The sequence below is a fragment of the Ursus maritimus genome, unplaced genomic scaffold (genome assembly GCF_017311325.1).
Source record: "Ursus maritimus isolate PB19 unplaced genomic scaffold, ASM1731132v1 scaffold_2, whole genome shotgun sequence".
In the NCBI taxonomy this organism is placed as follows: domain Eukaryota; kingdom Metazoa; phylum Chordata; class Mammalia; order Carnivora; family Ursidae; genus Ursus; species Ursus maritimus.
The window spans coordinates 27,672,981-27,689,314 of NW_024424452.1; the positions used below are offsets into that span (position 1 = coordinate 27,672,981).

General features: G+C 47.4%; 1 protein-coding gene across 1 annotated transcript in view; it reads right to left on the reverse strand.

Annotated features, from left to right (window-relative positions):
• Positions 1-16,334, reverse strand: part of MRTFB (myocardin related transcription factor B) — a 184,326-nt gene that overhangs the window by 23,034 nt on the left and 144,958 nt on the right. The window contains exons 8-13 of the mRNA XM_040635306.1: positions 14,318-14,452; positions 11,712-11,959; positions 6,685-6,817; positions 4,884-5,912; positions 3,107-3,244; positions 222-380 (exon numbers count right to left, since the gene is read on the reverse strand). Of these exons, the coding sequence (XP_040491240.1) occupies positions 222-380; positions 3,107-3,244; positions 4,884-5,912; positions 6,685-6,817; positions 11,712-11,959; positions 14,318-14,452 (1,842 nt within the window). The remainder of the gene's footprint in view (positions 1-221; positions 381-3,106; positions 3,245-4,883; positions 5,913-6,684; positions 6,818-11,711; positions 11,960-14,317; positions 14,453-16,334) is intronic.

Sequence of the window (16,334 nt, forward strand, 5' to 3'; positions counted from 1 at the left end):
GGGGGGGAGCGGGGGGGGGGGGGGCTCTTGTGAGGGAAGGGCCACCTGGACCGTGGTAACAGCTAAGCTGCCCCGGAACCACTGTCACCACAGTAGTTTGGCTGTTTTGTCCCATGCACACTGCTACTCAGTCACTCCAAGGTGAGAGCGCTGGCTGTTGGGATGCTTTTGTACCCCAGGAAGCACGCCCTGTCGCGGCTGCTCCGTGCTCACGGCATTACCTTATTGGAAGTGGTAGGCCCATTCTGCAGGGAGGGAAGTGGGGCGCTTCTGGACTGCAGAACGCTGGTGGGTGTCTTAGTAACAAAGGGCTGCTGGACCACTGGAGCGGGTGCTCTCGGGTAGGGGAGAACGGTGTTCGACGCCGAGGTTGTGAAAACCTGTAACAAACCAATGTTTACCATTCAGTGTGTTTACGATAAAGAGCCACCAAGTATTCAGTGTAGGACTTGCCGGGCGCAGGTCTCCGAGATGACTGCTCCCTTCTGCTGCTGTAGCCCAGAGGCAGCCCTGACAGTACAGAAATAAATGGGTGGCACTGGGTTCCAGGAAAACTTTATCCAGAGACCGGGGGCGGGGAGAGCGGGGAGCAGGCTAGACGTGGCCCTTAGGCCACTGTCGACCCCGATTTTCCAGTGTCATCATCGCTTTGACGGTGGCATGGACCGCATCTTCTGGGAATCAGCATTTACTCAGTATAATTTTTCTCTTAAGTGATAGCTGAATTTCTCCTCTTTTTCACCAGGGTGATCTCGTTTACTCTCGTGGCTTTAATGCTCACGATTAAGCTAGTAATCCCCAAACCCACCCCTCTTTTCCAGCCTTGCTCCCAAGTGCCACAGCCACATTTATAACGCTTACAAACAGAAATTTGGGACATCTCAAATTTAATCTATTCCAAAGTAAACTTTCCCCTTTCCTCCCACCACCTCCAGCCTCTGAGGAAAAATAATTCTTGGTTTAACCATTTATTTTTGAAACTCTGCTAAATGGAGCTGTCAGTCTCCTCCGCTTTCTCCCCTCAGCGCTCACACAGTTTCGGAACGCCTCCTGAATCAGGCCTCTGTTCTCTGCTGTCCTAATCTGGGCCCTTGCTACTGGTCACTGGAAAACCAGCACGGCCTCCTTGCTGAGCCTCCCTCCCTGTCAGCCCTCCACAACAGTTACAGCCTTGGCACCCACACCTGATCGAGTCCCCACACTCCCTGGCTCCTCTGTCCTTAATGGTAAAACCCTCCTCTCTGGCTGGCACGCGAACCTTCTACCACCTGGCCCCTTCTCTAGCCTACCAGAATGGCCACACATGCTGTGGCCACACTCAATTTTCCAGTTTCTTGAACATTTCTCCAAATTCTTGCAAGGCCCCATGTAAAGTCTGCCCCCTTCCGCGAAGCTAACTTCTGCTCTTTCAGGAGCGGTGAGGATTCCCTCCTGTGGAACTGCCGAGTGTGTGTTTGGCCCCCATTATGAGCCAAAGGTTTAGTGACCTTTTACAAATGTATGGCCACAGTGTGCTTTTGCAACTGTATTTCACAGGACTGATTCACTTGTAAAAATATCTAATATACTTTATACCATGTATTCTGAAAGAGAAGAAGTTACCCCTGTATTTCTGTTGTAAATATATATATATGTATTTCTTAAGCGGGAAAGCGTATTTACGTGTGTGTCTCTGTATCCCTCCAAACGGCACAGCTGCTCTGGGTGAGGAGTTCTAGAAGTGTACTCCTCTTTGAAAAAGTTGAATTTCCTTATATTTGGTACAAGAATTTCTTCCTTTAAATTGGAATTAAGAACCCTAATTCTAGTATCTTGAGACTTAGTGAATAAGCCCTTATTTACCCTGTCTATACCGTGCTTTTCTCTCTCCTCCCTAAAACAAACGGTCTTGACATCTGAACCTTTGCTAAGCTTATGACTACATTAAAATGTTATTCTGAGCCCAAAGTAAGTAATACGCAAATATAACTCCTTGCTCATTGCGTTTCCCAGAGGAGATTTCAGAAGACAGCACGAGTTGATGTGACTACTGATGACCCCAGGCATTGTTTCTGTCTGTTGCTCAAGTGGTCTAAGCCCAGACAGTTCAACCACCTTGGGCCATGTCTACAGGTACACCTAATTAGCCAAGTTCTTTTATGCTGAAGATTAAAATTCTGGAACTAATAAATCTCACGGTTTAAAATAGTAAGACCTGGGGCAACTGGGTGGTTCAGTCGGTTAAGTGTCCAACTCTAGATTTCAGCTCAGGTCATGATGTCAGTCACGAGATCAAAGCCCATGTCGGGCACCACGCTGGGCATGGAGCCTGCTTAAGATTCTGTCTCTCCCTCTTCCTCTGCCCCTGCCCCCTCTAAAAAATAAATTAAAAAAATAAAATAGTGAGACCTATTTTTGAAGCCTTTAAGAGTTTTCTGACAAGGAGATGTGCACATAGCTCCACCTACTGGATGAGAGGGAATTGTGGTAACTTCTGGGGCTATCACATCAGAACTTTTTGGTGGGAACACAGGCAGAAGTTACTGAGCCCTAGACCAAAATCACCGTTGTAAAGACGAGGAAAATAACACTCAGAGAAAGTAAGTGAACTTTACGCCAGGCCAACCATGTAGGAAGTGGGAACCCAGAATAAGCAGACTCGGGCCTTCTGGCTCTCAACCTGCAAGATGGCAAACTCTTCAATACATAAAGGCCATACTCAAGGTAAACCTTTCAGAAAGTATCTTTTTCATCTTCAATATCTCTTCCCAGGGAACAGCACTTACCGCCCCCCCCATTATTAATTTGAGAAGATATTTATTTTAAACCCCAGAAAATCCTACATATGAAGATTAAAAACATACTTTTAAAACTTTTACTTGGAAAGGGGTGTAACTGTTAAGACGAGCTATCTTTCAGTATTAAAGAACTCTCTTCCCCAAATAACTGGGTAATCCGCAGCCTGATGCCACATGCCCAGAGGCCAACCCGATGGGGGGCAATCATACAGAAAAACAAATAGGAGCTTCCCGTGAGGAGACTGCTCTGCGGATAGACGCCTGCGGGCTGGCAGGGCAGACGACAGTACCCCTCAGCGACAACCTGTCACCCACTAGCCTTCACTCACCTTTCTAACTTGCTGAGGCTGACTGAGCACATGGGGCGTGAACGTGTCTTGCTTCTGAGGTACGGTCTGGGCTAAGCCTGAGGACAGGGTGGCAGTTGCTGTCTGAGGCTGAGTCTGGATTCCTGCTTGTGCTGGAGTCTAGGAAGCAAATAAAGAAATCAATTTCATTGTTAAAAACAATCTCAGAATCAAGAGTTTAGACGTGGGGGCACCTGAGTGGCTCAGTCCGAGGACTGCGTGACTCTTGATCTCAGGGTTTGAGCCCCATTTTGGGTGTAGAGGTTACCAGAAATATATAAATAAATTTTAAAAAAAAGCTTAGATGTGGAATAACGGGTCATGTGGGGCTCATCTCTGAAATGAAATAAAATATTTACAGATCCACACTTCATTTCATCAACACATAGATTTGAGCCTTAATTCTAAACCAGAGAGTGAAACCCCAGACCAGTTATTTTCATGCTCTTATTGCTTCTTAAGTGGCTAAGATTTTCATCTGGAAAGTTTGAGAAAAGAGAAGACCGAAATAAAAGCCTACAGGAGCTCGACACACACTAGGTCAGGTGTTATAATAAGTGGAATATCAGCAGGGAGATCTCTGAGGCCCAACTGCCCAGACTCCTGCTTTTAAGCTGCAGGGTGTGCTCCCTCTGGGGGCAGCCCCAGCCACACGCTGGGGCACACAGAGGCCCAGAATAGAACACCATTCTTGTTCTGAGAACATCAACTCTACTGGAAGATTTGGTGGGGAAAAAAATGTGCAGAAGAGCTATATTAAAGAGTCGACCTTCAATTTTACAGGCACTGTAAAGGTTAAGCAGGGGAATTAGAATTTTTGCACAGGCCAAGGGCCTCAGGTCATGCTTCCTAACCCCAGAGGTACGGGACCGCTCCTTTCCGCCATTACAAGTGTCTGGGGCATCAAAGTTGAGGACCACTGCCCCAGATGGTTTCAGTTTACCTGTGGCCCACACATTTTGTTGAAACCTAGCAAGACGCATTACATAAAACAGCTTGAAGTCACTACACGGGTTACGTAGGCATAAAAGGAGACTTCATGCCAGCCAGTGTCTTATCACCTCTCTCAACAACATCCTCACTCCGAGGTTTGTGGTCACATTTCCCTTAGGTGCCCAACATGCCTTTGGCATCTTCACCTCACTGGCGTCTTTCAAGAATTACATTTAGGAGGCAGAATGTAGGAGCAGGCATCAAAGTGAAAGCTCTGTAGTCAGAATTATCCAGCTCTGGCCTGGAGCAACTGACCAAATCTTTCAAGGCCTCAGTTTCCCTATCGCAAAATGGCTGTTATCACTTAGATCTTCTGGAGGAAGGGAGGGCTAAAGAGAGTAAACCATTTAAAGTAGATGGGGTGCCTGGCTGGCTCAGTCGGAAGAGCGTGGGACTTCTGATCTCGGGGTCGTGAGGTCGGGTCCCACACTGGGTGTAGACATGACTTAAATAAAACAATAAAGCACGTGATGCCGTACCTTGCACACAGAAAGCGCAGTGACACTAGCTATTCTCACGATACCGTGACTAGTGTTTACAAATGCCTGCGCGTGATACGGTGCTCCCTACAGATAAAAGGTCTGGGAAGTAGAGAAGCAGCCCTTGTTCGTGTTCGCCATACAGCAACAGTGCTAGCGGTTAACATTTCTGGATCCCCCCTTTCCTGGCACCCCGGAGCCTGGCGTGGGGGCGTTGGGGAGAAAGCGTGGCCAGCTCCACTGTCGGCAGGCTGTAAGGCAAAGGAGTTAGAAGACACACTTCACACCTGGAGTTTGAGGCTGCCTACGGGGAGCTGCACTGAGGTGACACCGGAGCCCGGGATGGACAGCGGCAGCAGCAGCTGAGCAGTTTGCGTGGTGAGTAAAGCCTGAGGCGGAGCGACAACGGCAGGCGGCGGCTGTCCCTGCGAACTCACGTAAAACTGCGGGACGATGCTCTGCGGCTCCGCCTGCGCCACGGGCACCTCTTGCTTGATCACCACCGCCTTTTTGGCCACCAGGGCCTGGCCCCCAGTCGAGAGGGGCTGGCCGGGCACCGGGCCGGGCGGCCTGGAGCTGGAGCAGTCGCTGAGCGAGGTCTCGTCCTTGACTGAGGAGCCGGCGCCGCCGTGCTTCTGCTCTAACTTGGCCGCTGGACTGGCTGCGGAGCCGGCCTGCGGTTCCGGCGGCGGCTGCTGCCGCTGCCCTCGCTTCTCCACCTCCAGCTGCATTTTCAGAACTTCCACGAGCTTCTGCTCTTGTTCCAGTTTCCTCTTGAGCTCCTCGATCTGCTTCTCCTTCTCCTGCAGCTTGCGGTCCTTCTCGGCCGCGTCCAGTTCCAGACTTGACAGCGTGCTGCTCGTGGGGCTTGGGCTGTCCTCGGTGCCCGTCACTCGCAGAGGGGACGACCCCAGGAACTGCGCCGGAGACATCATGGTCATAATCTCCGTGAAAGTGTCTGCCATGTTTGTGTCCTCGGTCCCGAGACTGGACTGCTCTGAGGGTGACGGTGAGATGGGCAGAGGGGAGTTGACGGTCTCAACGTGGGTGACGGTGCTGGTGCCGGTGGGGGGCAACTCTGCCTTGAAGGAGGAGCCCGAGCTGGTCACAGGGTTGTGTAGTGTTGTGACGGGCAGTGCCACGGTGACTTCTGGGTTACTGGCAACGATGGCAGACGCGGGCACTGCCAGGACACCCCCGGCGGCGACCCCGCTGCTGGTCATTTCCTGGTAGGGTTTCAGGCGTTCAATGAGGTCCGGTTTGGTGCCTGACACTGGAAGACCCCTTAACTTCAGTTCTGTCTTCAGTTCCGATACCTGCAAGTACAAACAAGTCACACCTCCTCTTTCGGCACTGCAACTTCGGACATATGTATGGGACACGTCGAGGGGAAAGGGGCCTACGTCTGGCAGCTCCCTAAGACCACACATAGGCGAGCGGGAGGGTGTCTCTTCCTAACCCACAGACACGCACAGCTACACACCCGAAGCACTGCAAAGACCAGTGATCCAGCAAGGATTTAGGTCCAAGGATTGAAAACCAGAAACCATGATGGTAAGCGTCACATTCACTGAGTAATGACCGTGTGCCAGACACTGTCGGATGTGCTTTATTCTTTCCGTTCATCCTCACAGGAGCTGTGGGCATTATTATGACGATTCCTAGTTCACACAGGAGACGGGGGCAGAGAGAGGTTGACTCACTGTGGTCCGAGCTACCACGGATCACCGAAGGCTGAGCCGGGGTGGAAACCCACGCAGGCTGGCCTTGGAGATCAGATTCTCGACTGTGTACATTTTTTCTGCTTCTCCCAAAATTGGCAACAAGCAGGGAAGAACAAACCTGCCTCTGCTGTCAGAACTGGTTTGGTGTTGGCACATGGTATACGCTCAATGTATGAGAATCATTACTGGTCATTTTAAAAGAAACTTAATGGATGTAAACAGAAAGTGCGTCTACAGAGGTTATCTTATGTTGGTAAAGTTGGATGTCTACTGGAAACTTATCTACACATGCTAGACAAATCTGGCAAATCATTTATCTTTCTGTGGTACCTATGGGTGAATAAATCCTACTTGGAATTCTCACCTTTAAGTCATCCAAGCTAGAAGGCAGAGGTCCCGGCTTTCTCACAGGAGCAGATGTATTCTGTCTTGGAGTGTTAGGTGTGGTATTGTTCAGAGCTGAATTCCCACTGTTGTTATTTTTGTCATTGAGTGGCCTTCAAAAGAACGAGAAAGTGAGAGAGTTTATAATAAAATAATTTCTGAATTTGGCATTGTTTCTGCTAACAGTTTGCTAACTTGTGAAGAGAAAAATGCCACGGTCATGGGTTGGAAGACTCAATATTTTGAATATATCGATCAAATTAGATCTCAGTGAAAATCCCTGCAAGTTTTGTTTGCTTGGTCGGTAGAAATTTAGAAGGTGATTCTTAGCTTTCTACGGAAATATGAAGGACCAAGAAAGGCCATGGCATCCTTGAAGAAAGCAAAGTTGGGGGGCGCCTGAGTGGCACAGTAGTTAAGCGTCTGCCTTCGGCTCAGGGCGTGATCCCGGCGTTATGGGATCGAGCCCCACATCAAGCTCCTCTGCTGGGAGCCTGCTTCTTCCTCTCCCACTCCCCCTGCTTGTGTTCCCTCTCTCGCTGGCTGTCTCTGTCAAATAAATGAATAAAATCTTAAAAAAAAAAAAAAAAAAAAAGAAAAGAAAAGTTGGAAGAGTTGTACCACCAGATATCAAAATTCATTACAAAGCCAGTTATGAAGATGGTATGGTGCTGGGGGCAGAACAACAAATGGAAGAGAACAGAGAATCCAGAAACAGACCCTCACATATACAGCCTCTTGAGTTATCACAAAGTTGGCACTGTCGTGCAGCAGAAAAGGGTGGTCCTTTTCTGGATAAATGGTGCTGGGCCACATTGGATATTCATACAGAAATAAGTAGGGCCTTTGACCCCTACGTCACACCATCTCGAAAACCTAAATATGAATTATGAAAACAATAAAGCTTCTAGAAAACTTAGGACAGTATCTTCATGTCCTTTGGGTAGGCAAAGATTTCTTAAACAGGACACAAAATGCACTAAGAAGGACACGTTCAAGAGTGAAAAGTCAAGTCATAGGAGATATTTGTAATATGTATTTATGACAAGGCCTCATATCTAGAATATACAAAAGTCTTAAAATCAGTAAGAAAAAGACAAAACCCATGGGAAAATGGGAAAATCCTGAACAAGCATATCACAAGAAAGTATATCCAAATGGTCAATAAATGTACGAACAAGCGTTTAGCCTCAATAGATAGGGAGAACATGAAGAAAAGCACAACAAAATCGCACTGCATACCCAGCAGAACTGCTGTAGAATGACTAAGACTGTGGACGCCAAGTACCCGGAACATCCCGAGCTCGCAATCATGGCTGGTGGAAGTGCGAATTGCCACGACCACTCTGGAGAACTGTTTTATGCCATCTGCTAAAGAAAAACCTGCACCTTTTCCTGGAAGGACACCTGACAAAGATACTCCTACATGAACCAAGAGACACAGGTGAGCATGCTTACTATGGCATTATTCCTACCAGCCCCAACTGGAAACAACCCAACTGTCCACTGAGAGGACGATGGGTGGATCAGTTATAGAACACTAGATGGAAAAAAATTAACTGCTGCTTCCTACACCGGTGCAGAGGCGTCTCACAGACACGACGCGGAGCAACAGCAGCCAGACCCATGTGTGTGTAAGAATGCATTTATGTAATGTTCAGAAACAGGTGAAACTAACCTATGGGGTACAAGTCAGGTAGTCACTGAGAGGGGACGCAAGGGGGCCTCCTGGGGATACTGATCACGTTCTACTTCTTGATTAAGGTGTCTACTTGGCATCCATTTTCAGTTATGATGTATGAGCTTCTCCATACCCTATACTTCATTTAAAAAGGTTATTGAAAAAATATTGGTGAAGCTGTTGTCCTTCTGTACTGATTTTCCTAAATTCCTTTCCATATCAAAACCAGGTCCCCGTCTAACTTCTTCCCCCTGTGTTACTCCTGGCAGCAGTGGCCTTCCCTCTTCTGGGTGGTTGCTATCTGTTTGAGAAAGGTCCACCTGATAGTTGAGACCAGAGAGCCAATTTCATTATAGCTCCAGGTTTTTCTGTTGTATAAGCTTTGGTGCTGAAGCAAGGAGCTCTGAATTCCATATTCTGAAAGAGGGAGAGGCCCCCAGTTAGATGAGCTCTGTCAAGTGAGTTTTAGGAAGATTGTGTTTGAAGCCATTTCTGGCCCTGTCAACAGCTAACTCTTGAGACCCATTTTGGGGTCTTTGAAAATCTGCCTAAATTTTGTGGCAGGTAAATATTTTAAGTATTGGAGATGAAGTTTCTTGAAGTTTGGATGGAATGACAAATGTTTTATGTATCACTTTTTTCCTTTCTAAAATTTCAGTTTTAAAATCTTATATTAGAATTATGAAAACATTTAATGTAAATCAGGATTTCTCAACCTTATTTTCATTACTTTCCATGCAAGGAGCTTTTTTAGATTTCATTTTTCCTAATCAGCCTCCCAGTGAAATTTTAACACCATGGATGGACTGTGTAATTACCTACATACTGTATGTATGTCCATGCTTTCTTAAATAAAATGTGCAAGATTCCTCCCAACTTGTGCTCTCTTATGAACAATATTGTCTCCTTGAGAAGGCACGATGTACATTAATTATTCTATTCGTGCTGTCTTTTTGGCTGAGATTCTAAACACCCTGCTTGTTACTGAATGTGCTGACAGTGTAGATGAGAAATCCAAAGTTCAGACACATGAAGGGACCTTCCAGGACCCTCCACCAGGGTGCGGCTATGCTGGGACCACAGCCTGGTCTCCCAAGGCTGCTGCTCTCCCCCAGGTACCAGAAGGCTGTGTCACCAGGTAAAGTCCCACCGCTGTGGGTACTATGGGACTTCCACATTGTTTCCTGTGCTGGAATTTTGGTGAAAAGAAACACCGTAACAGAAAACAACATCTCCACTTTCAGGACGTGGAAATTACACAGAAGTGATGCTCAGTCTTTGTGTGGTGAACGAACACAGAACAATAAGTGATCTTTCCTCCTCGTTCTTTTTGTGGGATGCTTTCCTTAGGTGGGTGGCTTGGCTGCTGCAGTGGTGGGAATGTTTATGGAGGAGAAGGGGACTGTAGCCTTTGTGGAAAGACGAGGGACTGTAAGAGACGGGATCCTCCACACCTCAGATGTACTCTTCCCATCTACAGACCGGCCCCGCACAATTTCTTTCCTTACAGACAAGACTGTTTCATAGGTACCACACGCACACACAAAATCCTTTATGGGATTTTCAGTTTAACAGGTTTCCTTGCCTGGGAGTAGGGTCAGTCATTTCAGCTCTTCCTGGAGTTACTGTGAGGAGGAGGGTGATGTCACGTGCTGAGCACAGCGCTCGGGGCATCGTAAGGGGCACAGAGATGGGAGCCAGGGTTAGCGCTCGCATCCCTGCTTCCCGCTGCCAGAAGAGGGCGGTGGCAGGGGAGGACGCCTCCCTCGGGCCCAGACAAAGCTGTAAAGCAGCGGCCGTTTGCCTCTGATACTCTTCCAATTCTCTTTGGTCTTCCCTGGTTCCCTTCCAATGTCAACATCTCACTCAGGCCTGCTTGCTCTTAAAATAATAACATGCTACACAAATTCTTTCTTTCTTCATCTCTGTGCCCTGATGTTTTAGATTTAAGTGCTTTACAGTAAGGTCTGAATGACTAATAGGTCTAATCTTCTTTGAGATATCAGGATCTTAAAAGAAAAAAGTGAATTGATAATCGTTAGCATATGAGGAGATGTTTCCAAACAGAGGAGCTTTTTAAGTGTGTCTTACTCCTTTTCTACTCCTAGGAAAAAGGGTTTCCTATGGAGGAATGCTTAGCATACATGTAGAAAGCAAGAGTCAAGTTTCTACAGATCATAAGTTGAGTGGCTTGATCACCAAAAAAATTTTTTCTTCTAATGAAATTTTGCATCTTTTTTTTTTAGAGTTTCTTTCTGTGAGTTGAATGTAAGTATCCCTTTCTTCTGAAAACTGAGGGAAATGAGAGATAAGGTCTTTGCATTTTTATCTATGTTTCCCAGAAAATGCATACTAAGGATGGCTATCTTGGAATTTCTTTTAGCACATAATTAAAATTTGCAATGGAAGTCTTGCTACGGATTCAGTCTCGGAAGCTGGCGGAACTCACTTCCTTCTGTCTCTCCCAACTGGCCTCAGACTGTGGAAACATATTCCTTCTCCACAGTTGTTGGTCACCAAGACCTTTACTTGTCTTTGAAACATCTCTCATCTGTTCCTTCCTTCCCGTTATCAACGCCCTTTCATCTTCTCACATCTACTTTGTTGTGAAATTTCTGTTTTTCCTATTTCCAGACTCCCCTTCATGACCGGCATCAAACTGTTCTTCCTCGCGCTGTGATTGCACCGTGACGACCTTCTGAGTCACCTACCACATCAAGATTCAAGGCTGCCTGGCTGCAAGTCCTTCCAGACAGTGGCTCAACTCACTTTCGTCTTCTACTTTTCTGAAAAAGCTAATCACATTCTTTATTCCGGCTCTTTTCCCCCTCACCCAATAACCAGGCATCGCCCACTCCTTCCTCTGTTCTTGCACCATCATCATCCCCCCTTTGCTTGAAAGGGCCATTCCCTAGTTTCAGGCTCTTTCCCATATGCATATCCGCCTTTTCCCTAAAGCTTTCCTCGACCACTCCAGCTTCTACACTTGCCTTTTTTTTTTTTTTTAAACTGTTCATAAGAGGTCTTATGTGCTATTCTCATAGCACCCATGACTATTTGGGCGGAAACCAGACAAATCTTCCCTGGGTGAATAACTGTGAAAAGTCGCCTCTAACTTGAAAGGTTCGGAACGGAGTTCAGAGGACAGAAAGGGCGCTGGCACGCCAGCTGCCCTTGCGGGGACCAGGGCCAGCCCCTGGCTTCCTAAGCTCTGGGGACACGGAGCCCCCGCCAACCCCAGCAGCCAAGCTGTGCAGGGGACGGCCCTCGCGAGAGCACCGGGCCACGAGGCGCCCCCGCAGCCCGCGCGGCCCCCAGCCCCGTACTTGAGCGGCGCCGGCAGGATGGTCTGGTAGTTGTAATGCTGCTGCTGCTGGCTCAGGATCTGCAGCTGCAGGAAGAGCTGCTGCTGCTGGAGCAGCCGCGCGTAGTTGGAGTCCATCTGCGGCTCGTTCTTCTCCCCCTTCTGGTCGGGGGGAATGTACTGGTGGTACTTCAGCTTCTTCACCCGGGGCTTGGGGTCCTTGCACTTCTTGCTGCGGTGCTTGTCGTTGGGGTTCTTGGGATGGCTTTGCTGTTTTCGAGAAAAAGAGAAGAACGTTTTAAGTGAGGCCATCACACGCGGCCTCTTCCAGGGTGTGCCTCAAGGAGTGGGGAGAAAGCGGTGGTGCGCCTCCGGAGCCGGGGACGCCGCCTGGGACAGCGACACACCAGACATGTTTCCAGAGCGAGGAAGACATGCGTACGTGTCCTCTGACCCAGAAATGTGACTCCTTAGAACTTGCTTTCTCCTGCTGCCTTGCTCCCTGAGAGTAAGGGAAGGCTATTCAGCTCGGCATGAGCGAGTCAAGTTCAACAGTTACTGAGGGTGTCTCGTGCAGACACACTTCCAAGTGCTTATGTATATTATCTCCTAGTGAAAAGAGGCTGCGTGCTCAAGATACAGATGGGAGAGGACGAGGGATACTTCACTATAACTGGGTACTATTTTTTGGTCATTAAAAATATATTCTTTAGAGGATATGTACAAACAAAAATGCTTCTAATGGAATAGAGGAGACTATAATTTTTTTTTTTTTTAATATTTAGAAGGGCGGGGGAGGTTTCGACCTGAGCCGAAACCGAGAGTCAGATGCTTAACTGACCGAGCCACCCAGGTGCCCCTCAAGTTAATGGATTTCTGAGGAAAACACACACAAAATATTGCAATCTCACGGTATTAATCAATTCATCATCATCTGCTTATTGTGCTATCATTAACAGATTTTATTCCTGGTCTTTTCAAAGGGATTACAACCATGGATGGAGTCTGGGTTACAGAGACTGCACTCTCTTATGTACTGATGAAACCACTGCCTTGGCCGATCAGGAAGGCGCCTACAGGAGGAGCAAGGGGGACAGGCACAGAGTAACCAGCATGCCTTAGACTAAATCTGCTCTTACCTAGTCACTGACACGTTCTCTCACCATGTGAGGGTGGAGAACAGCTTTCCTCACAGAAAACCCCACACAACCGTGGTCTGTTTCTGAGTGTGCACCTGTCTTTTCCTCTCCTAGTACAGTCCTAGGATCCCAGACCCAGCCTCTGAATCTCACATTATTCAACAATGCCTCTTGCCCTAGAATCAAAGCCCTCCTTAAAGACACTAGTGAAGAGGAGAAATCAGAGAACAGGAAAGGCAGAGAACTCTTAGCATCCACAGAGACAGATGGGTCGGCACCCAAACTGTCTCTGTGCCATCTGCGGCACATGCTTGGGGATGTGGGCAGAGGAGGAGAGCTGGTGATATTAGCTCAGCTGCCACGTGCCACACTCTGGAATTTCTGGCTCCAACACTAAGTGATGGAGGAGGGTGAGATACATTCATTTGTGCCCTGAGGCCACAGACGCTGGGCTGCACGGCCACGGAGAGGCTGGAGTAGAAAGAGAACCTTCCCTGCAGGAGGGCCAAGGACCAGGACAGTGCCAGAGGGTAGGCGCAAGTGAGGAATCTGCACCAGCCTAACGGCCTCCGGAGAGTGCTCCCCTGTGTTCCCTGGGCAGGCAGAAAGAAGGCTCGCCTGCCCTTGGGGAGCCTGGATCCTTCCCAGCCTCGTTACTTCCGGCCTCACTTCTGGAAGGTGCCAGGAGGGCTGGCTCACTCTCCAGAGCCCTTTTTGAGTTCTAAAAGTTTGACATCAGTGTTCTGCTCCGTTTGCCAAAGCCGTATCTGAAATGATGACACTATTCCTCTATCACCCCCCCCTTATTTAGCAGTTCTAAATACACTTAAAATAAAACTTTAAAAGTATACTATATATTAGGAATTTTGATCTTCCATGGGGCTTATTCTAGCTGGATTATTTGACCCAGTAAAATGTAGGGAACGGTGCCACCAATCTGCAGCTTATCTGAAGAACAAACCAAGCTTGGACAGGCCAAAGCTGCTAAATCAAACAACGCAGCCGCTTGTCTAAAGCCTTTAACCTGCCATGTAATATATCTGGAATAGCGCGGAGACTGACCTTGTGTATAAAATCCAAAACTATGTTACCATTAAAGACATCTGTTTGTGAGGCTCATGACTCCCCAGTGCTGTGCTACGGTGGCTCTATCTTACTCCACTCCCAGTGTTTCTTTCATCTTGGCAGCCTGGATGGGGCAGAATTGGGAACTGCTGATAAAATGTATCCTAAAGCCTTTCTGCAGGGCTCTGGGAGTTTCATGGAGACCACATTTGGTGCGGTTCTTCTGTGACTACAGAACAATAGGGCATTTGTCGAAGGTGGTGGTTTCCAAGACTAAGGCGTGATCTAGCAAGTCTGCCTGTGGTTTTGTTTTCAAGGCTTCAGACTGAAAGCTAGGCTGGGCAATACAGATTCGTGCCCTTGTGTTCCACGCAGACAAGCCACCGGTAAAGATCTCAAACCAGTGTGTGTACAGGGAACCCACCTTTACCAGCGCTGGCCCAGGCTTTGCTGAGGACACAGTGTTTGTGGGGACGACAGGTGCTGTGGACCTGGTCGGGGGCTGATCCGTAGTAGGAGTTTTCAAGAATTCAGGAACTGCTGGGGACACTGAAGTAAACTGGTGGAAAAGGCAGAAAGGGAATACGTATGTGAACTCGATGACATAAAATTAGAAAAACCAGAATTAGAAGGGAATGACCTCATTTTTTTTCTTTTTTAAGTCCACTAGAAAAGAAACAAAAGAAAAATATACTATTATGTCTGAGACCCAGATGGTGGAATAACATGCTTTACCTCACGGAGCCAATTAGTTAGTCTTCGCCCCAACAGCAATGAAAAGCTAAAGCTAAATAAGGTTAGATTGACTCCACCCTCTAGTGTTTTCTCAGAAATATGGTCAGAACCGCCCTGTTTTGGCAGAAGAAAAGTCCAAGACTCTTGTAAAAATGATCAGAACAATACATGACACTTGTAAGGTTCTCTTGCTGTATAGATCACAGTAATAATCCCGGTGAATTCAGATGTGATCTCTCCTCTTTGTTACAGGGTCTGATCAATCCTCTCCGGCACACCCCTGATCCAGGGCCTGGCAGCATTTGGTAAGAAGGCTCCCTCACCCTGCAGGCCCACTCCACGTACGGGTCCTTAACTGTGCTTTACAGTGTATGTCCCCATGTCCAAGGCTGACTTGTACTCTCCTTAGCCATCCCCCCACCCTTTCCCGCAACAGGAGGGCACCCGCCAAATGGATTCTGGTAATATCGACTTGTTTCACTGATGACGCACCCTTGCACCTAAAGCAAGAAGCTAAGTTGTTACCAAGGCCAAACCAGCAACCCCTAAACCTCAATTTGGAGTCATGTATTAACAAAGGAAGCTACCTAGGAAGGCCTTGATAGGTTTTATCAACAACCTAACAACCCATTTCCACTAACAATCTACTTGAAGTAGATTTTAAGTATTCACTCACTGGAAAGAGATCTTACTATTATAACATCAGTTCAATGTTGCACAGTGATTACTACATGGACTTAACTATGACCAGCCTTGTTTTAAGGAAAAATACCTTCATCACTTCCACTCCCCCACGCAACTCTCGAATTCATTATAAGAATCAAAGTCAGTTCTTTTGCTGATGTATTTGGATTTAAGAATAGCACACTGTATTTTTCCTCCTTAAAATAAATGACCTGAGAACTCAGAGGCTATTTAGCAGCAAGAAATATGAAGCTTGGCACATACTAGTTACTCAATAAATATTTGTGTAATGGGTGAATGGAAATTCCTTGTGGCTTTACTCATGCGGGGTGAGACTCTCAAGGCCAGCTGGGACCGTGAGTACGTGTGTGGGTGTGCAATGAACTGTGCTCGCCCATGTGGGCTCTCTCCCCGAGCTTGCTTTTCCTTCTTGCCACTGACTTCAGCTTTTAAGTAATTATAACGGTGTTGACAATAAAAAGACTTGACTTTTCAAAGCTGGCTACACGGTAGCTGCTCAGCCACGGTTTATCGTTCTGTATTTTCAGTGACCTGTGAGCACCTGCGGTCCTGAAGCAGATGACCCTCCTCTGACAGATGGTCACAAGGTCAACAGCAGCCTAAGGCTACGTCACATGCCTCCATCGTTCACCTCACTTCATCTTATCACGTAGGCACTGTATTCTCTCTGTCATCACCACCAGACAAAGGAGGGTAAGATATTTTGAAAGTGAAAGACCACATTCACCTAACTTTTATTACACACTATTGTTAGAACTGCCCTATTTTGTTACTATAGTTGTTAATCTCTTACTGTGCCTAATTTTAAAATAGAACTTTACAGTGGTCGGTACATACAGGAAAAAACAGTATACACAGTGTTGGGTACTATCCGTGGTTTCAGGCATCCCCTGGGGGTCTGGGGATGCATCCCCTGTGGATAAGGGAAGACTGCTGTACTCAGTTCCATTCAAACAGACGCCAAAGAAAGGAACTTATCCGAGAGACTTGACACCTGTGTT